Below are 19,366 nucleotides of genomic sequence, written 5' to 3' on the forward strand. Positions count from 1 at the left end.
TACTCTTTTTAGCGGCTGTGTGCAGGTTTTATGAACAATTAAGTGTTTTTATCCTCGAATTTGTTAACTTTCATTAAAAAAAAAAATTATTAACAGTTTTATACCCACAACAAAGTCCTGAGCTTCCAAACTGCAAACGTCAGTGTGAACAGTGTAAAATATTCAGCCCTCGAAAAAATACCGAAATAAATATACCGATTGTTTCGATTTGGGTCAAATTATCGGGAATGTGTCATCGCCAAGGGAAATGTTTTGGTGAACCGGCAGAAAAAACGCGGATTATTGTTTTAGTTCTCTGTTTTGTGTATTAAATCGATAGAGCCGCAACTGAAGATTATTCAACTGCAACCAGACTTGCGAACTGTATGGGGATATGACATCCAACGTTGGTTTTTGTACCGTTTAAGCGCATTAGTGGCGCTGCAAAGCGCGACCACGTGAAATCCAGCAACAACAAGTCGGCCGCGGCCATGGATTTATCAGAGTTCTCGGACTTCCATATTGATCATCTTCTGGGCTCCTCCCCTTCGCTCCAAGATAGCCTGGTGGTACCATACAGGCAGGTTCCGCTTTCCAAGATCAACGAGGATGTGCGGACCAAACGAAGCCGGCTGGCCGAGCGTATTGCCGAAAGTGACGAGTTGATCCGCCAGGTGAAACAGCTCCAGGTGCAGAACAAAAAGCTGGTGGACCTGCAACGCACCGCCCAGGAGGTTACTAGTTTGTACCAGAAGGAGAAGCAGCAGCGGATTAAACTGGAGCAGTCCTGCAGGCAGATAAGCGAGCGCTGCGGAGAGTTGGAGAAGGAGCTGGACGCGCAGGTGCTTAACTGCGAGAATCTGCAGGAGGAGCTGCAGGTCAGGGGACTGCCCGTGGATGCGAAAGATGTGCTGCCCTTAGTCATGCAGCTAGCCCAGCGACTGGGAGACGATTGTGGACTCTTGCGGCGGGACCAGAACATCTTGAAGAAGCTGAAAGAGCACTGCAAAGCTATGGACATAAGTGTGCCCACGCCAAAGAGCCCCAGCCTGCGAAGCAAACGGAAAAGCCACCAGCCTGGGGTCAACCAATCCACGCAAACCGACGTGGAGCCCGTGATAACCAAGCCCCTTCTTTGTTCTGTGGCAGTGCAGGTGGAGAATCTGATAGAGACCCGCGACCAGGGCACGCAGCACAAGAACACCACCACCACGAGGGGCACAACCACAGCCTCTTTTATCAGGCAGCACGATGTGGGCACCTGCTTTCCCGAACCAAAGCCTCTGCCCAATGTGCGGCAGATACTGGATGAAATGCTCTCCTGGCGGGATGATATTATAATCGAACCGATGAGTCCGCTGAGTGATCCGCAGCCGGAGTGGGAGGACGTACCCACCACAGCGAGTGTGGCCACATGCACCACTCTGTGTGACATACACCGTGAGATTGACTTTATGTCCGAGCTGCCGTCGCAAATCAAGGTGTCCGCCTCTCGTCCACCCTCGCGAACAATGTTGGACAGTGTGAAGGAGGAAGCCAGGTCCTCCAGGGAGCTCGCCAAGGAGCTGCTCAACTTTCTACCTCAAAACCAAAGTAGCCTGGCCAATTTGCCGCCGCAAGCCTTCGAGGAACTGTGGCAGGTCTTTGGTCAAATGGTGCTGGGCCTGCTGCAGCGGCGCTCCAATCCGACGCTGGCCACTCCGCCAAGCGTCAGCCAGGCGGACTTCACCAGCTGGCTGTATGAGCTCTATGAGGGCACGCAGACTCAGACGGAGCAGACCTCCAGTAGTGGCACCAGCAAGAGAGGTAAAACTGTCAAAAACGTATCAGTAAGTGGGTTAATTCAGTCCACATTTGTTTTAGATTTCGCCGCTAGCACACAGTGCATGGACGTTGGCACGGATCCCATCATTGAGTCGCCCAACATCAGCCATGGAGGAGATGTCACGCCCATTCGCCTGCCCTCCAAGCCCAGAGAACGAAAGCGGAAATCCAAGAAGCGCAAAGCCGTCACAATAACAAATCCTATTCCAAAACGAAATTGTTTGGATATGGAGCCAGTAAGTCAGGAAAAAAAGCAACGAATCAGAAGAACTAGGGGATGAACAAAAGCCAGAAACGGCAATCCAATTTTTAAGCAAATTGAATAATTTTAACATGGCCAACTGTGATAATCTCGATATGGAATTGGATGAGGAAGAACTATATTTCCTTCAGTTAACATCCAACACGAAAGATCAAGAAAATGAGGATGACAACTTGGGGGAAGAGGTTTCCAAAGACTTCGAAAGCCCCGTGAAAGGTGCTGAGTTCCTACTGCAAGAAAATAAGGATAGAAATTTGACTGCAGTCCAGAAAGAGAAAGATTTGTCTTTAAAAGATAATGATCAGAATAATGTTAACATAAAACTTTTGGATATAAAAGGAAAAACTAAAAAGCTGCTGGTTAAAAAACAGTTCGACTCGGAAGTACACATTTTTAAAGAACCAGCAATTAAGTCAGCAAAAACAGCACCAATTAAAAACTTACCACAACTTTCTGCAATAGAAGCCAAGAAATCTGTTGAAAATTCAAATTTAAGGAGTCTAACATTGCTTGAAGAAAGTCTGGATTCGGATCTGAACAGTTTTAAAGAGCGCAAAACGGAAAATCCAGATTCAACGGAAAATATCAATTCACCCCTCTTCAGAGATGACTTTAATCCTGATGCTGTCATGATAAATAATGTTGAAAGAGAACAAGAGTTGGATTTAAAATCTTTCAAAGCGCCGGAAAACCCATTAAACCAAGAGAGTTGTGATATTTTACCAACATCAAATGCGTCACTTTTTGGCAGTGATTCAGATTTGGAATCCGAAACGAGTGAGTTGAATGATTCTAATGATAGTGAAATGGAGTGTGGTACTTCTGATAACCAAACGGATTTTAAAAAGCAATCAATTGTCTCATTGTTCGGCAATGATTCAGATTCTGATGGGAACGAGGCTTATACCGAAGCAGAAACCATGGTAGAAGAGAATAACTCGGAGCAAAAAACGATTAAAAATGATCCGGATAATTCAAATTCATTTGATTCCTTACTATTTAAAAATTGTTCAGACTCCAGGGCTGCAAAAGAGCCACCCTCGAAGGAACAGAGTGATACGGAAAGTGAAAGTAGTGTCAGCCAAGACTGGCTTAGTCTGCCTTTACCCGCCGATGCTGATTTAGTTTCCATAATGCCACCTATCGAAGATTCAAGTTCTGGAGATGAAGGGAACGAAAGCCAACTGCCCAAAGAGGAAACCAATTCTAGTTCAAATGCCACCTCAAACTTAAGTGGTGAATCTGAAGACGAGCACAGTCTGGTAATCGATGAACAAACCTCCGTAGTACAACCAGAGGAATCACCTTCCCCTCCTCCAGTACAAGCTAAAAGGAGAAAAACACAACATGAGATCCTAACTCCTTCGCCATGTAGAGAAGTCCGTTTAACTCGTCAGAGAGCCAAACAACTTCTTAATGAAGAGAAGTCCAGTCAAGGAAAAGGGTCATCCCTTGTGGAACAAATTAGAAATCAATTAAAGGAAGCATTAACAAAGTCGGAGCCTCTAAAAAAGAACACGAATATGGATCTTTCGCCCGTGGAGCCTAAAACACCAAAGGCAGAGGAGGCACACACTGAACCGATTCTCATTAGGCAAACCCATACAATCAGCGAAGAATCGCCAGCCTCTCCTGTTTCCGAGCCAACGGACGACTTGGCCGATCCACCCATCGAAATTCCCTTGGAGCAAGCTGCTTGCAGGCGGGAAGATGGCGAACCCAAGTCGATCCTACTGCACGTAATTGACGTGGACAAAGGTCTCGCAAAGCTCAACAAGGTGGGAAGGAAAACTTTGGGAAAATTGCAACCTCAGCTTTGCTCCGTAATAGGCAAATACCTTCAGGACACCATGCAACTGGAGTCCTCTTGCTGTGACTTGGCCCTGGAGATCTACAAGCTGACCAAAGATGAGTTTGTGATTGTGAGTGCCATGATAACAGTGATCTGCAGGATCGGCACCGAGGAGCGCCCAGTGGAACGCCTGCTGAATGCCCTGAAGTATTTCAATTTCACGCAGAGATTTCTGGCCGAGCTGGAGGAGCGACTGTTCCGGAACACCAAAGAGCGGCCAGCCAATGACTTGGCGCTGATGTACGTAAAGCTCTACTTGAAGGCCGTGTGTCTACAGGCGACACTGTCGGCAGAATACGAGAATCCGGCCAGGCTACTGCTGGCCAAAATACTATATCACTTTGATCGGGATATGCCGAAACTGGTGATGGAGCTGTTGCGGCAGTTTCCCACAGTCCTGCCCCATCGGGAGCAGCGGGAATATGACCACGCAGATCCCCTGATCACCGTGATTAAACACCTGTTGATGAACCGCACGTACGACATGCAGGATCCAGAGGGCGCCGAACGATTGCTGCTTTCCAAGCTGCGCTTCGAGTACCACTTCCAACCCTTTGAACCCACCAAACAGCAGGTGCTAGAAAACCTGATGGAAAAGCTGAAGGCTGGCCGACTGGCGCAGCTGGGCTACGCCTTTGCGCTCTTCTGCCGGCGCTCTGCGCATCTCAAGGTGTTGGACAGCGTGCTGGGGGAACACCTGATGCCGCTCGCCACCAGCTACTGTGATCTCGCTGCCCAGAACAAGTCGTACGACGACCGGCTGGTGATTCTGCTGCAGTGCATCTCCTTGGTGCTGAAACCACTGCCCCTTGAAACAGATATCTCCGCCTTCGTGGGTTTCTTCAAACGTCTGCTCGTGGCAGTGCCACGATCTGGAGTTCAACTGGCGGCCGTGCAGGCCAGTCTGCGCCTACAAAGATTCGGATTCACGTACACTCTGGATGCCCTGAAGGACTACAGGCCCAGCTATCAATTGGATCCACTGACGCGGGCCATGTTACGATGCTTTGCGGAGCGGAGAAGGCAGTTTCGTCGCGTAGCGGCCACTGGGAAGGCCCGAAGAGATTAGAGCTTCTCTTGTATGAATTGCAACTATTTATTTATGTATGTAATTGTATAGAATTTGAATTAAACTAAATGCCAACTGCGCTGCGGATCTTTTCAAATTTCAACTTATAACTAAAATACACAAAACGATTGCACTTAGGTTAGATTTGGGGTTAAGTGGGTAATATGGGATATGGATCACAGGCAAACTAATGCCGGAAACAAAGGAAAGCGTAATCAAAATGTACAAAAGTGCTTAGCATGAATTTGGACAGAAGTAGCTAAAGTTAATAAGTGTAAGGACTGTACAATAACATATTAATCTTGTATGAGGGTAAACACACATCAGCAGCTCCCACAACTCGAAATGCCTGCAGAGTCAGCCGGAACCATCCATCCCATGTGCCGGAGGTGAGGTATAAGGTACTTGTGATCTCGCCAATCATCGCGACTTCATTTGAGGTCTAGAAGCGTCGCCGGGCAGGGTTCCCAGTTCCAGTCTCCGTCGTAGAGAGCATTCAGTTCATGCTAGATTAGCTTGTTCAGCTGGAATTGTAAAGCTTAAATCAGTTAATGATGCAGATGGCCATGTTGGGGCAGTTTCTACCAGCGATCGGCGCTGATGCTCCTTTTCCAGGGCAACTTGGGCCTGCTGCGGCGAGAATTTAAGCACCGCCGATATCACCTTGACCAGGGTCTCATTGTTTGTGTTGCCAGTGAGGTACTGTAAAAACTCGTATTAAAGTTATTTTACTCTCTCAAATTGTACTAGAAGATCTATTACCTGGAACATGATGTTGCGCAAGTACTCAAACTCCGTGTTAGCCGGAACAGCCTCGCTGTGCTGCATGGATACCTGTCGGAGAACCAGAAGCAATCAGTAATTGAATGGAAATACATACCTCAACCAAGAACTCACCAGTGTTTCATCCAGTTGCCTCGAAAGTTTCGCATTTTGCAGCTTCAGCCGTTCGTTGGACTGTTCGAGTATCAGGTAGTTCTCGCATTTTTGCTCCAGGAACAAATTCCGATTGGTGACGTCCGTCACCTCGTTCATAATCTCCTTGAGCTTGGCCTCCAGTTCCGCCTTTTCCCCGGCAGCGGCCGCCTCCTGAACGTTTTTGGGTGCCATGCTGGCGAGGAGCTGCTGGGCCTGAATGCCCGCTCGCAGCGTTTCCAGTTCGTTGATGCGCTCGGCCATCTGCTGGTTGTTCGCCTGCAACTCCTCGATCTCCTGCTGCATATTGGACTCCGCACCATCGCTCTTGTGCTTCAGATCCTCCAGTTCCCGCTGCAGCCGCTCGTTAAGGCTGCGCAGGCTGTCGGAATCCGATGGCGCGGACCAGTCCTTAAGACTGTCCACCTCTTGGTTAAGGCTTTCCACCGTCGCCTGCAAAGTGCTCTGTTCTTCTTGGCACTTCGTTAGTTCGATTTGCTTGTCCTGGAGTTGCTGCTGCGCTTGGAGCAGATCCTTTTGGACAGCGTCACTCTGCTCTGTGACAAAGCTGGCGTGCTCCTTCTGGCGAGTTAGCTCGACTGCCTGCTCCTCGATGGCTTTTTTCAGTTCAGACACTTCTGCCGTTGCTGCCGCACTTTGCGTTTCCTTTTCGGACATTTGGACGGCATGCTGTTCGGCCTTCTCCTGGAGCACATACAATTCGCATTGCAGAGATTTGAGTTTCTCTTTAAGTTCCGCGGCCTCAGCCAGCTCCTTCTCCAATTGTTTGGTGTGCTTATTCAGATACTCGTTCTCTATTTGAATCTCATCGAATTTGGCCAACTTGTCGGAGGCATCTACCTTGTCCTTAAGCTGACTATCCCTAATAGCCATGGCTTCTTGCAGCTCCACCACCTGCCGATTTTTCTGGGCCACCGACTCCTTTACCTCCTCCCGTTCCTGGCTGTGCTTGATCTTTAGCTGATCCTTTTCCAGTTGCAGGGCATCGTTGGCTTCGTGAAGACGCTCCAGATCAGAGTTGGCGGCACTCCAGCGCGCTTCCAGTGTGGCAATCTGCGCGGCATAGGAGTCACTGGTGGCCTGGATCTTCTCCTGAATGCCCTGTTCTGACTGCCTTTGGGAATCAAGTTGCTCGCGAAGATTGCTTATCGTGGCCTGCAGCTGAGACTCGCTCTGGGAGTTCTGGGCCTCTAGTTCGGCGCATCGATCGGCCTGGTCCCGCAACTGCTGTTCCTGTTCCCGCTGCCGTTCTCTCAGCTCCAACAGTTGCTGTTGCTGTTCCTCCAGATCCCGCTCTAAACTGGCCTTGGCCAGGTGCAGCTCATCACTGGCCTCCTGGATGCAGTCCAACGTGTCCTTGGTTAGCAGCTTGTCCTTCTCGTAGGCGTCGCACTTATCCTGCAGAGTACGATGGTCGTGGTCCATTAGCTCTTGGGCGTTTTGGAGCTTCGAGTGCTCGTCGAGGACCTGTTGCATTTTCACCTGAATCTTGCCCATCTCATCTTGTTTGGCTTGCAGCTGGGACTCCAGGTGGTTGGTTTGCTCCTCCAGCAGGCAGTTGCGCTCAGCTAGCTTGGTGTTTTCGCTCTGGATCTCTTCCAGTTTGGCGGCCGTCCGCTCATCTTGGGCGCTGCTGTCCACCTGCTCCTGCTGCAGTGACTCGATGCGGGACTCTAGCTTGCGCTTTTCGCGTTCCAGTTCGCTGTGCGAGTCCTGTACCTGCTGCATTTGCGCCTGCATGGTGCCGATCTCCTCCAGAATTCCGGAGACGCGTGCCTGCAACTCCTCCTTCTCGCTCTCCACCTGCCGGGCGTGATTCTGTCGATCTGCCAACTCACTTTGCAGTGTTTCCAAACGGGCAATTTGTTCGCTTGTTTTTGCCTGCTGCTGCTCGTGTTGCTTCTTGATCTTGTTCAACTTGTTGCCACTGGCTTTCAGTTCCTTTTCCTTGGCCAGCAGACTAGCCCGACTGGTGGCCAAGTCCTGGCTAAGTGCCTCCAACTGGGCTTTCAGAGCTGCCACAGTCTCGCTCTCCGAGTTGGCATGCTGGTCCTGCAGGATTTGAATCTCACGCTGTAGCTGCTCCAGCTTAAGTCTATGCTGTTCCTCCAAAGAAGTTTTCTCGGAACTCAAAGCGGCCATTGACTCGCGTTCCATTTCCAGGCTTTTTTCAAGATCAAGAGCGTGCTGCTCTCGCTGCGACTGAAGAGTTATTAACTCTTCCCTGGCCTGACATAGTTGAGTCTCCCAGTCGTTTTGCTGGTGGCGCTGTACAATTTCGAGCAACTGATCGTTTTGCAGTCGCAGGTCCTGCAAACTGTGCTCGCTTTCGGTCTTTAGGTCATTTAAATGCTGCTCCAAGGATGAAGCTTGTTCTTCTTTGGCCGAGAGTGCGGCCTGTAGGGCGTTCAAACTGAGTTCCGTGGAGAGAAGTTTGGCTTCGGCTTCATCCTTAGCTGCTTGCAGAATAACCAGCTTTTTCTGGGCTTCAGATCCTTGAGACTCGCGATGTTCGTTGATCTGGCGTAATTTTAATAAATTCAATTCGTTTTCCTCTTTAAGAGTTTTCAGATTTTCCTCCAATATAGCCAGCTGTTCTTTCTTTGCCTTGTGCTCGCTCTCGAGCTTATTCAAAAGTTCTTCTGTGGACAATAGCTTAGATTCAGCTTCCTCCTTGGCTGCTTGTAGTTTCCTTTGCTGATCGTGTGCTTCATTGGTTTGAGACTTGCTAGCGTCTTTGCTTTGTCGAAGTTCATTCAAGTTATTTTCGTTTTCCTTTTTCAGAACATCCAACTGATGTTCAAGATCTTTCAACCGTTGATCCTTGGCTGACTGTTCGCTTCTGAGAGATTCCAAAAGTTGCTCTTTGCTCAGGAGTTGCGATTCGGCTTCCTTTTTGGCTGATTGCAGTTTTATCAGCTGTTCATTCGAATCTTGGTTGTCGCGATCTACGTTCTGTTGTTGCACGTCATTCAGTTTTTGCTCGCTGTCAGTTTTGATGGTTTCCAGTTGCTTCTCGAGGGCAGCCACCTGTTGCTCCTTTGCGACATAGTTTCCTTTCAGGGAGTTCAGCAAGTGCTCTGTAGCAATTAGCTTTGCATCAACTTCCTGCTTAGTGGCCTGCAGTTTTCTTAACTGTTCCTTAGTCTCCTTGTTGTGGGATTCTCGCTGAGCCTCCAACTGCTTGAGCTTCTCCTGAAGCTGACGCACCTCGGTGTCCTTGTGCTCCAATTCCGTGTGGATGGCCTGCTTTGTCTGGGCCAGCAGCAGAACATTCTCCTCCTCCTGCTTGCGAAGAGCTTCGTACTTTTCCGTCACTTCCTTAAGTTGCGCTTCTCGCTCTTTAAGTAGTCGCTCAAAATGAGACACATCCTCACCGGAACCACCATTTGCTGGCAGTGGCGTCTTGCCGGCCGCCTCATCTAGGTCGATTAGCTGCTCCGTGTCCAGTGAATGGCCGCTTCGCTCCAGAGCCGCCGTAATATTTTCCGGATTCTCGCCAAGCAGCTGGAGCTTCGTCTGATACGCCTGCATCTTGCAGCTCATGTCGTCCATTTCGATGCGCAGCGCCTCCTCCAGATGCGCCTTGGCCTGCTGCTCCAGCGTGCATTGCTCCCGCAGCTCGCTTATGCGGCGCAGCGCCTTGTCTTGCGTCTCCACCAGTACCGACTGCAAAGTGGTTTTATCGGAAACATAAGTAACATGTGCTTATCAGTTGATAAGATAGATAGATACCCTCGCTTTTGAGCTGTCGCGCTCCAGTTCCTTGTACTTTTTGGCCAGATCCGTGTAGCGGCAGCGGTACTTGTGATAGCGATCCAGCGACTTCTTGTATGCATCGTACAGCTGATCCTTGGTGATCACATCCAGGCGGGCCGTCGAGGCGGAGTCGTCGAACTCGCTGCTCGTCTCGTCCAGATCCGATTGCAAGTGGTACACCTGATACACGGTATTTGGTATAGTAAATAGTGGTTTTTTTTTAATGCCCCTGGATATTTACGGCTGGCGCTTCGTAGGTGGGCAGGCGGAAGGATACATCGCTGGCCATGGACGAGTTGGACAGCTTGCGGGTCCTAGAGGTGGCGCCGTTCAGGGATTGGGTGGAGCGTCCTCGCAGCGAAGATGCACTTGTGGCCGGCAGTTTCTGGATGCGATAAGGCGAGTTCTGAGGCGTGTCTGTGGGGGTGGCAAAGATATGAGTGCCCGATAAGGAGCTCCAAGTGACGCACGGAATACCCACCCTCTTCCGTGATGCTGAAGAAGTTCTCGGTGTTGCTGGTGTTCGTGTCCGAATTGGGTGTTGTGCTCGACGATGAGCTCACGGCGGCCTAGAAGAGAAAAGCCAAAGCCATGAGCAGCTGGTCCCTTCACTTGTCACCCCACAAATGGGTCACAATTGCACTATTTCCGACCCCCTCCCAGCACCACAAACACACAGACAATCCTGTCGGTGTGCGTATGTTTTTCTTAATTTGCATTTTTCATCGGCACCCCGCCCCCGCACCCACAAAATACCTGTGCAGCATTCGCAAATTGCTGAAATTTCGACGGCGACGCCTTCACCTCCTCGATCAGCTTATTTTTCAGGTTGGCAAACATTTCGAGGCCCGGTTGCGCTTATAATCAACTGCCTGCGCTTCCTGGTTCAAGCTCTATTTAATTTTTAATTAAAAAACATCTAAATACGTGTCTGCAGATGTATCTCAAATGGTCACACTTTCGATTGCCCATCAGTTATCGATAATAAAAAAAAAAAACTTCTTAACGGTGTAAGCAGCTGGTGACGAATGCACCTTGAAGACCCAAATTTACATTGTCAGCCTTCGTGACGAATGCATATTTATTTAAGTAAATGTGACAATAACATTTTATAAGTTTCTATAACTGCAAGTTTCTTGAAAGATAACAAATATCAATTAGGTTTTGAGTGTTTTGAGTGAACATTTTATATCTTCAACTGTTTTTCTTTTACAAAATAAACCATTTTATACCAAATTTTAACATTTTTTGTGTATATATATATATACAGCTAACTAGTTCCCTCCGTCACCAACATGGACGACTATTCACTGTTGCAGCCCAATTCCAGCAGATGGCGCAAGTAAGCGTAGCAGCCAAGATCCGTTAAATTTAAATGTTATTGATTCTATTACTAAAACCAGTCAAACCCTTTGAATTTCCTCTATTTCTGTTCATTTTTAGAAAGTCTATGCATTCCAGTTTTTTTTTAACAACATAATTATGTGTTTACACGCTAAAAACTGAATGAAAGCTGGGCAAGTTTGCTAATTAAGCAATGATTTGCATTTTTAGTATCGGCTGAGTTTGGGGAATTTATATTTTGTGGAGATGCGCGATCTAAACACTCTTCATACTCGTTTACCACAAACTTTATAATAGATCTCATTTACCTTGCTTTATTGATATTATCAAAGTGTATGTTGGCTTAAGTGGTGTTTGTACTTGGGGCTTATTGATTTCCAAGCAAAAGCTTTATGACCATAAGTATCATTTGATTATTTTTCTAAGAAATAACTTTATAAGCTTCTTTAATTTGATGAAAAATTCGGCAAATAAAAAATTGGGGAAACTAAAAAGTAACAAATTTGAAAAAAAGCAAATCTTATTTTAATATATTAGACTTTTTGGGAATACATGAAGCTGTTTCACCCCTCTTAAAGTTATACCGATCGTAAGCCCCTGACCATATTATTAACATAATTAACCAGTTGTAGCACGAGCCGCTGATGTGCTTCAGAGCTATCATCTATGGCTGCTAGATTTATGTCCAAGTTAAGCCTTTAAAATATGGGTACTTTATTGATGCGGTTGCGAATACATTTAACATTTTTGAGTAATTGGTGATAGTATTACATGCTGAGCACTTGAAAAAATACAAAAGGGAGTGAAATGCAGTTAAGTGAATGTCCCGATTTAGCACATCTGTGTGGTCACTTTCTCCCGCTGGCTCATCGCTCACTTGTGCAGGTTTTCGAGGAACTCCTTGTGGCGCTGAATGGCCTCCTCGTGCTCCTTGATCTGCTGGTGGTGGAACTCGGCCTGGTGAATCTGGTCGTTCTTGAGACGATCCAGCTGCTCCCTTTGCTGCAAGAAAGCCAATTTAAACAGAAATTCTCGATTAGCCGGTGTCGAAAACAATTAAAGATAGCGAGTCGTAAACAACTAATTACGGGTTAGCTATACCCGCCCACCCTTGGGTCGTCTCATCAATAATAATAATAATGGTCTGTCATCATTAGCTGTCGGTCATATAAGTGGCTTTGGCCCAAGTCGTTCCCGAGCGTAAACAATTCCAGCTTTTGTCAACGTCCAAAAGACAAATATTTGGTTAACAATTCCAAGCACGCAGTCGTCCCACAGTCGCACCAAGAAACGGGCAGCATAAAACTGTAAGTGTGCGAAAAAGACCGGGGGAAAACCATCTGCCAATGAACCTGAATCAGCATCACCATACCAACAAAGCCTGCCGTTCTTCTGCCTGCTCATCTTCTGCCGCCCAGAAAAGCCTGTTTTCAGTTGATAGTTGGCTTCCGATGTGAGACGACGAAGAAAGTGTTGGCAAATCGGGGTCACCGTATTAAGTTATCGCGCATTTGAGGCCGCATCTGGCCAAATATCAATAAAGTTAACTCTCTTAATCGGCCGTCAACAGCTAGACAAAGCCGCCCTCTTCGATCTCCGCCAGCGCCGCTCTTTCTTCCACTTATCAGGCCCCAAAAATCAACTTGGTTGATAAGCAGCTGCCCTTAGTTCGACCAGAACACTTCCTATCCGGATCTGCTGCGGAATGGAGCCCCTCCGGATATTGTTGATCGCCCTCGCGCTGGCTCTGGCCCAGGGTTCCGGCCCCGGGACTGGAGGATCGCGTCCCAGTGCGCACTGTGGAAACACTGACGCAGTGGCGCCAGCTGGAGTACGGCTTTCCCACGGCCCAGGATCGGGAGAATGCCCAGTCGGCGGGAAACCTGGTGCCGGAGAATGGCACGCCCATCGACGTCCAGGCGCAGTATATGGCCAATGGCAAGACCAGGCTGTTCACCACCATTCCACGGTTTGTCACCGGCATACCCTATACACTGGCCACCGTCTCCGAGACGCAGGCCAGGAATGGTCCTCTCCTGCAGCCGTATCCCAGCTACTCCTGGCACAATGGCAACGGCGAGAACTGCGATCTGATTACCTCCGCCTTCCGTGTGGCTGTAAGTTAAATGGATCAAAGATTGTTAAGATTAGGATCATCTGGGCAATCAATCTTTTCCAGATAACCGAATGCAACCAGATGTGGGTCATCGATTCGGGTGTAATCGGCACCACCCAGCATTGTCCGCCGCAGTTGCTGCAGTTCGACCTGAGTACCGATCGCCTGCTGCACCGCTACCGCTTCCCGAACACCACCTACATCCCAAGTGGCTCCCTCTTCATCACGGCCAATGTTCTGGTGCAGGATCCTCCGCCCAGGGGCTCTTGCAGTCGCACCATGATCTACGTGGCCGATGTGAGCTATCATGGCCTGGTGGTTTACGATCACCAGGCGCAGACCTCGTGGCGGGCAGAGAACCGCTTTATGTATCCCGATCCGGACTACGGCCAGCACACTATTGCCGGCGAGAGCTTCAATCTGATGGACGGCATGTTTGCCCTAAACAACGACAAGCGCAATCTGTACTTCCACCCGTTGGCCAGTGTCAGTGAGTATTCCGTGCCGCTGAGTGCTCTGAATCGGCATGAGAACTGGGCCAATGGACCGGAAGCGATGCCGGAGCAGTTCACCCTGCTGGGCAGGCGGAGGAGCGAGTGCGCCGCATCCGCTATGGATGGCAGGGACAACGTCTACTGCGTCACCTTCAATCCCATCAAGCTTTTTGTCTGGAACGTGAACACGCCGTATAATTCACGCAGTTTCGGCAATTTGCCGGCCAAATCTAGTGAGCTGCAGTTTGTCAGCGGCATGAAGGTGGTCCGCACCCCGGATGGTCAGGAGGAACTCTGGATGCTCTCCAATCGCTTTCAGGTGGGACTAATCAAGCGAAATAAAATTTAATACTAAGCTCATATTCTTCATTTTTAGAAAATCTCCGCCGGTACAGTGAAATCCAGTGAGGTTAACTTCCGCATTTTGCGACGCAAGCTTGGATGATGTTCAAGGAGGAGTTTTCTTTTCAAACGACGACGATCTTTCCAATCGTCTGGTGTTTAACTAGTGATTAACTTAACCAACTAAACTAATGTATGTAAATATTTGTATGGTTGTGAAGCTTATTGGGTGGGAAAACCCACGTGAGTGGGTAAAGGAATTTTATTATCGCCCTTTCTCGAATTGTAAATTATGTACATAAATGGGAACATTCTGCCAAGCCTAAGGGGTTGATTATGAAAGTGTAAATATTTATATATTTCAGAAACTCATTCTATGGAACAGCTAAAATTTTATTACTGTCGATAAGATGAGTTTACATACGCCAAGGCGCTAATTTACTTGAAGTGTGTTTATTGGAAATTTGAGTTTCTTCTGGAAAAAACTTGAAACTCTTAGAAGTTTATTTTAAGCTTTTCATAATAAAGAATTTTTTTTGAAACGATAATAGCTAAAAAACTATTTGTGTACGATTTCAAGTGTAAACAATTGTGTAGGTTCGAAATCGAAAAGATTTGATGATTTGTTACATAATACCAAGCTTTACCGTATGTGCTCATTATTTTCATTTTCGAAGCTCTTGCGGCATAAAAATTGAGGCAGAGTTCAGGGTCACTGTTATCGCCAGATGATTGGGCAAGTCTACAAAGACCACAAGGCTTAGGAGCCCGAATGGACAGAGATTAGACATGATTCTTTGCCAACAACTGACCTTAACTTTTGACGACACATGCAATTTGTTACCATCAACGTTCAAAAACTGGATTGCGAACTATATTGTATCGACGGGATAATTGATAACACTTAATGGGACAATGAACCGACCAATCGGACCAAATGGGTGGCGTGCATAATTAGCCAACACCAGCAACTTGTTTTCCGAGGTGTCCACCAGTAAACAAACGGCCACGGCTCGACCAGAATTCCAGTGCACAGAGTTTTGTGTGTGCAATTAAACCAGTTACAAAAGCTGACCCGCTTTAGCCTGCCGATTTGCTGGCCGGATTGGAAAGACATGGGCCAGCGGCCCGTCGCGCATGCGCAGTATCCGCTGGGACTTTAAGTGGAGTAGTCGGCGCGAAAGTGAAAGGATTACAACATGCAGCGTTTGATTCTCTTTGGAGCCTGCTGTGTCTTGTGGCTGGCGGCAACCAGCCAGGCCTTGGAAAGTGTTTTTGGAGCCTACAACCTAGAGCTTGAGTTCCCATCGCCGCAGGAAAGGGAGCGAGCGATCAAGGAGGGCCTTTACGATCCGGGCAGCGTGATCCCCATTGATGTGGACGTTTACTACAAGCGTGAGAGCTCTTTTTCGCCTTCACAAAAGCTATCCTAACATGCTCTATTTTAGATGGCGATGCCACGCCCTCGATCTTCGTGACCATTCCGCGTTTTGCCAAGGGTGTGCCATACTCGCTGGCCTACGTAACAAACGAAATGCGACCGAATGGCACTCTCCTGCAGGCTTATCCCAGCTACGAGTGGCACAGATCCCACGGAGCCGATTGCAATGGCTTGACTTCTGTGTACCGAACCCAGATAGACGAATGCGGACGGATGTGGATCCTGGACAGCGGCGAGATCGACTTCATCCAGCACTGCCCGCCGCAGCTGTACGCCATTGACTTGGAGAGCGGGAAGGTTGTGCATCAGTACAAGATGCCCAAGCGGTTGTACAAGGAGGGCGTGAGTCGTTTTGTTACGCCCACCGTGGAACTGGATTCCCAAAACTGCGACGTGGGATTCGTGTACATGGCGGACTCCATTGGGCATGGCATTGTGGTGTACGACGTGGCCGCCCAAAAGTCGTGGCGGATTGAGAACAAGTTCACGTATCCCCATCCGGACTTTGGCACGTTCACCATAGCCGGTGAGAGCTTCCAGCTGTGGGATGGCACTGTGTCGACCACTCTCACACCCCACGGATTGGGAGGCCGCCGGATGATGTACTTCCACTCGCTGTCCAGCGACTGGCAGATGGCCATCCCGCTGGATGTGGTCAACAATGGCAGCAACTGGCGGCTGAACGACGTGAGCGCCGCTCTGGATCAGTTCCAGGTGCTGGGTAAGCGAGGAAGCCAGTGCGTGGGCACGGCCATGAGTGAGTCCGGCTTCCTGATCTGCGGCCTGGTTCAGCCCGCTAGCATTTTGGCCTGGAACACCCGCACTGCGTACAGTCATCAGAGTCTGGTGATGCTGGTGGAGGACGAGCAGCGTCTGCAGTTCGCCAGCGGCCTAAAGATCGTGCGGAACCACCAGGGCAAGGAGGAGCTTTGGGTCCTGTCGAATCGGCTGCAGAAAGCCTTTGGCGCGGGCCTGGATTTCAAGGAGATCAACTTTCGCATACAAAAGTGTGGGGTTGAGGAGCTGCTCGGCGGCAGACCGTGCTACTAAATCGGCTGCTCAATAAAGCTAATGAATGACGAAATGGGCTGGACTTTGGGTTCACTCACCTTCTTGTAGAAGTACTCCTCCTCGCGGGCAGCCTCCAGCTTGCCAAAAGCGCCGCCAGCCTCGCGGATGGCTCCGCCACCACCGCCCCCTCGGCCGGCGCCACTGCCAAGGTCGCCCACCTGGCTGCCGCTCATCTTGGCCAGCCTGTGGAGCGGGAAAAGCGGAACTTGTAGAATCTTCTATTTCGGTTTTGTGCAGTTACGCAACAGTTAAGTGAAGGTAAAGTCAGCATAGAATGCACATACACACGCACGCAAAGTGAAAGCGATTTCGATGGGATCGAAGTTGCTTATCTTATCGTACATATGTACATTTAATGGAAAATGGAAGTGCGAGGCATACATAACACTTAATTATTGCTAGGTATTAAGTTCTCTTATTATTTTTAAACCAATTAACTGGTAATGAGGGTAAAAAACATGTTTAAAACTCACTGGATTCCAGCGGGGTACAGGCGGGCTGCGCTACGACGTACGACGAACATTCTGATTTCTTTTTAAGTTGACAAACTAAAAGAAAACAAAAGAAGATAAAAGTTAAAAATTAAAGTTTTCTAACAGAGCAACAAGATTGAAGTTAACTGTAAAGCGGTCTCCTTCGTTTTGCCGAGTGCATTAAACTTTTAAATCAGCCAATACGCAATAAGAGCACATATATTTTCAGCTCATTCTTTGTTTATTGTTTGCATAAAATATACCCTACACAGGCAAATAATACCTATATACAATTAATGCAGAAATATTGCGGCGCGGTTGAACTTTACTTACTTGTTTTTTACGCGACGAAAGTTTCTCGCTGAGTGTGACCGTTTCCGCACCGTCAAATAATACCTTCGCGGTAGAGATGTGCGATAGGTTTCCCGGTTCAAATTGATTATTCTTAGGTTTATACCCGATCTTATCGATAGTGAAAACAGGTTTACCGGTTCGGATCGATTTTGGTCCCATTTGTACTCGATTTTACCGAAAGTGGAAACGACAGTTTTAAAAATGAAAATAATTGAAAAGTTTATTGCTGCTTTATTAAATAAAATTGTTTTGTGCTTTTCTTTTGTTTTTTTGTTTACCAATAACGTATTTCTTGAACTGCTGGCCTCTGGCCATATTCTTTCAGAACTCCCAAAATCCAGTCCATATAGTGCAATACATTTGTGTAAACAGTTGCGCTGCTACAGTACTGCGAGCCATAGCTGACGATACCGAGCTGGAAAGTCTGATTCCTATACCTGTACTGTAGCTCAGCGCTCAACGGGCCGCCGGAATCCCCAGCACATGCGTCGCTTGTCTGATCATAAGCACATAATTGGGATCGACCAACGTGTCTGGTATAGTGATGGCTGCAGATTGACTGACTGATAAGATGTACATAGGCTGTCTGTAGAATATTGCTGCTTTGACCGCTTTCACTCTGTCCCCAACCAGCGATCATAAATGGTATAATGGGTCTTATTGGCTCGTGGACGGCAAGGCAAATCGGTCTGACATAATCTTATGAAAAGATTTTTGGTTTAGATGGTTCTTATTTGTCATCCCATTAAATTACCTGAAAACTGCACCGCGCTTTTTAACCGAAGCAATCCTATGTCATATTTGTAAGTGGTTGGATCATAGTTGTAACCTTGGTGAACAACTTTTAAGTCGGCTTCGATCTCATAGGAATTCTCGGGATTCATAGTGTCGTATTCGCCCAAGCGAACTCGCCTAAAAAGAGAAATAATAATATATCTTTGCAAAAAAACCAAATATAAGCATTGATACATAGTATTGTTGAATACGCAGTGCGCCGCCGTCAGAACAAAACCTGGAACAAATAAATAATTTGAATTGTATATGAAAAATATTGTTGAATATATTAAGCTGCGATATTGATATTTTGTTTCGCACTTATACAGAATTTATTGACTTAACTAAAAAACAACTCAATAATAAGATAAAAATACGTACTACAGGTGATGAGTGAGCCACCACAAATCGGACTCTCCACAATCAACCGAACCATCCATGGATTCGAAAATGGGTCTGCATCTTTACCTCCTTTAATTTTGGGACCCATATCGCTTTGTTTTTTTGTTCCACATTCCGATTCGAGTAGATAAGCCGATCCTTCTTCAGCCTCTATAAAAAGGCAGATTAGAACCGCGATTCCCGCTACGACCTTCATGGTACTGAAAAAGTACTGAATGAGAACCAAGCCTGTTGGGCGAATCACTTATAACATAATATTTTTCGCCATTTCTTGATAAAGACTTCGACCTAAGAGTTCAACATGCCGATTATGAAATATAGACGATTCGTTTTTATATAATTACGAATAGTATTGTTATTTTGTCCTTTAAGCAATTAACTACTAATACAAAACTTTTTCAGTCCTATTCAGGGGGTACGCAGATGGTTTTGAACAAATTGCAATATACCAGAGCTACCATCTTAAAGCAAAGTATTAAATAATAATAAATTATGATTTAATAGTTATAGCTTAGGCCACTTATAATAAATAAAGTTTTAATTAATAATTGTATGACAAGTTTTTTTTTAAACGTATTTATCTCTTATGACTTATAAAAGTTTTAATTTTTTGGATATTTTGTAATAAATTTGCAATTTTTGGTAAATTTTATTTAGAAAAAAACAATATTTTTTTAAATTTTGTATACATTTTTTATTATGCTTGTATTTAATTTATAAAACAAGAAAGAAAATAAACTTCGCGAAACCGAAGTTTATATACAGCTATTATTGCAGCTATTACAAATATGTATTATTCTTTAAAACATCTAAGTTTTGGTTTATACGCGTATATGTTTAAAAACTTTAAAGCTATGATAATTTTCAGCTCAAT

At 46.9% G+C, this 19,366-nt stretch overlaps 6 protein-coding genes across 7 annotated transcripts; 3 read left to right on the forward strand and 3 right to left on the reverse strand.

The window, feature by feature from the left end:
• Nucleotides 1-238: 238 nt before the first annotated feature.
• Nucleotides 239-5,082, forward strand: LOC128255123 (little elongation complex subunit 1). The gene is made up of 3 exons (XM_052984637.1): nucleotides 239-1,785; nucleotides 1,843-2,043; nucleotides 2,078-5,082. Exons 1-3 carry the CDS (start codon nucleotides 471-473, stop codon nucleotides 4,984-4,986), a joined length of 4,425 nt encoding a protein of 1,474 aa, XP_052840597.1. The 5' UTR covers nucleotides 239-470; the 3' UTR covers nucleotides 4,987-5,082.
• Nucleotides 4,990-10,681, reverse strand: LOC128255118 (golgin subfamily A member 4). Its single transcript, XM_052984630.1, has 8 exons — nucleotides 10,438-10,681; nucleotides 10,163-10,250; nucleotides 9,923-10,098; nucleotides 9,658-9,861; nucleotides 5,884-9,591; nucleotides 5,749-5,820; nucleotides 5,572-5,688; nucleotides 4,990-5,510 (listed from the first exon to the last, which is right to left on the reverse strand). The coding sequence occupies exons 1-8, from the start codon at nucleotides 10,519-10,521 to the stop codon at nucleotides 5,493-5,495; spliced, it is 4,467 nt and encodes a 1,488-aa protein (XP_052840590.1). The 5' UTR covers nucleotides 10,522-10,681; the 3' UTR covers nucleotides 4,990-5,492.
• A 1,034-nt stretch (nucleotides 10,682-11,715) lies between these two features.
• On the reverse strand, nucleotides 11,716-17,379 carry LOC128255122 (ATPase inhibitor A, mitochondrial). 2 transcript variants are annotated; one of them, XM_052984635.1, is made up of 4 exons: nucleotides 17,296-17,379; nucleotides 16,963-17,037; nucleotides 16,528-16,672; nucleotides 11,716-12,027 (listed from the first exon to the last, which is right to left on the reverse strand). In XM_052984635.1, exons 2-4 carry the CDS (start codon nucleotides 17,010-17,012, stop codon nucleotides 11,899-11,901), a joined length of 324 nt encoding a protein of 107 aa, XP_052840595.1. In that variant the 5' UTR covers nucleotides 17,013-17,037; nucleotides 17,296-17,379; the 3' UTR covers nucleotides 11,716-11,898. The 2 variants fall into 2 exon arrangements, with proteins under 2 accessions (XP_052840595.1, XP_052840596.1); XM_052984636.1 differs by having other exon boundaries at nucleotides 17,246-17,368.
• Nucleotides 12,443-14,181, forward strand: LOC128255119 (protein yellow). Its single transcript, XM_052984631.1, is given in 5 exon segments — nucleotides 12,443-12,811; nucleotides 12,813-13,142; nucleotides 13,205-13,954; nucleotides 14,012-14,071; nucleotides 14,073-14,181. Coding segments are annotated over 5 exon segments (1,293 nt in total). The 5' UTR covers nucleotides 12,443-12,730; the 3' UTR covers nucleotides 14,145-14,181.
• On the forward strand, nucleotides 15,025-16,502 carry LOC128255120 (protein yellow). Its single transcript, XM_052984632.1, has 2 exons — nucleotides 15,025-15,372; nucleotides 15,426-16,502. Exons 1-2 carry the CDS (start codon nucleotides 15,177-15,179, stop codon nucleotides 16,466-16,468), a joined length of 1,239 nt encoding a protein of 412 aa, XP_052840592.1. The 5' UTR covers nucleotides 15,025-15,176; the 3' UTR covers nucleotides 16,469-16,502.
• Nucleotides 17,380-17,431: 52 nt separating the features above from the next.
• LOC128255121 (kallikrein-6-like) lies at nucleotides 17,432-18,703 on the reverse strand. Its single transcript, XM_052984634.1, has 5 exons — nucleotides 18,472-18,703; nucleotides 18,286-18,328; nucleotides 18,071-18,228; nucleotides 17,595-18,015; nucleotides 17,432-17,480 (listed from the first exon to the last, which is right to left on the reverse strand). Exons 1-5 carry the CDS (start codon nucleotides 18,686-18,688, stop codon nucleotides 17,447-17,449), a joined length of 873 nt encoding a protein of 290 aa, XP_052840594.1. The 5' UTR covers nucleotides 18,689-18,703; the 3' UTR covers nucleotides 17,432-17,446.
• Between the last annotated feature and the right edge of the window lie 663 nt (nucleotides 18,704-19,366).

Source organism: Drosophila gunungcola (assembly GCF_025200985.1).
Source record: "Drosophila gunungcola strain Sukarami chromosome 2R unlocalized genomic scaffold, Dgunungcola_SK_2 000006F, whole genome shotgun sequence".
Taxonomy (NCBI): Eukaryota; Metazoa; Arthropoda; class Insecta; order Diptera; family Drosophilidae; genus Drosophila; species Drosophila gunungcola.

Excerpts from the sequence above, each read along its gene's own strand:
- LOC128255120 (XM_052984632.1), top strand. The coding sequence starts at position 15,177 with ATGCAGCGTTTGATTCTCTTTGGAGCCTGCTGTGTCTTGTGGCTGGCG. Across the intron at positions 15,373-15,425 it reads TGTGGACGTTTACTACAAGC|ATGGCGATGCCACGCCCTCG; the intron begins GTGAGAGCTCTT and ends GCTCTATTTTAG.
- LOC128255118 (XM_052984630.1), bottom strand. The coding sequence starts at position 10,521 with ATGTTTGCCAACCTGAAAAATAAGCTGATCGAGGAGGTGAAGGCGTCG. Across the intron at positions 10,099-10,162 it reads CTTCAGCATCACGGAAGAGG|ACACGCCTCAGAACTCGCCT; the intron begins GTGGGTATTCCG and ends CCACCCCCACAG. Across the intron at positions 5,821-5,883 it reads GGCAACTGGATGAAACACTG|GTATCCATGCAGCACAGCGA; the intron begins GTGAGTTCTTGG and ends GTTCTCCGACAG.
- LOC128255122 (XM_052984635.1), bottom strand. The coding sequence starts at position 17,012 with ATGTTCGTCGTACGTCGTAGCGCAGCCCGCCTGTACCCCGCTGGAATC. Across the intron at positions 16,673-16,962 it reads CTGTACCCCGCTGGAATCCA|GCTGGCCAAGATGAGCGGCA; the intron begins GTGAGTTTTAAA and ends CCCGCTCCACAG. Across the intron at positions 12,028-16,527 it reads AGGAGTACTTCTACAAGAAG|CAAAGGGAGCAGCTGGATCG; the intron begins GTGAGTGAACCC and ends GCTTTCTTGCAG.
- LOC128255121 (XM_052984634.1), bottom strand. The coding sequence starts at position 18,688 with ATGAAGGTCGTAGCGGGAATCGCGGTTCTAATCTGCCTTTTTATAGAG. Across the intron at positions 18,329-18,471 it reads TGGCTCACTCATCACCTGTA|GTTTTGTTCTGACGGCGGCG; the intron begins GTACGTATTTTT and ends TATTTGTTCCAG. Across the intron at positions 18,016-18,070 it reads AAGCGCGGTGCAGTTTTCAG|ATTATGTCAGACCGATTTGC; the intron begins GTAATTTAATGG and ends TCTTTTCATAAG.
- LOC128255123 (XM_052984637.1), top strand. The coding sequence starts at position 471 with ATGGATTTATCAGAGTTCTCGGACTTCCATATTGATCATCTTCTGGGC. Across the intron at positions 1,786-1,842 it reads TAGTGGCACCAGCAAGAGAG|ATTTCGCCGCTAGCACACAG; the intron begins GTAAAACTGTCA and ends CATTTGTTTTAG. Across the intron at positions 2,044-2,077 it reads TTTGGATATGGAGCCAGTAA|GGGATGAACAAAAGCCAGAA; the intron begins GTCAGGAAAAAA and ends CAGAAGAACTAG.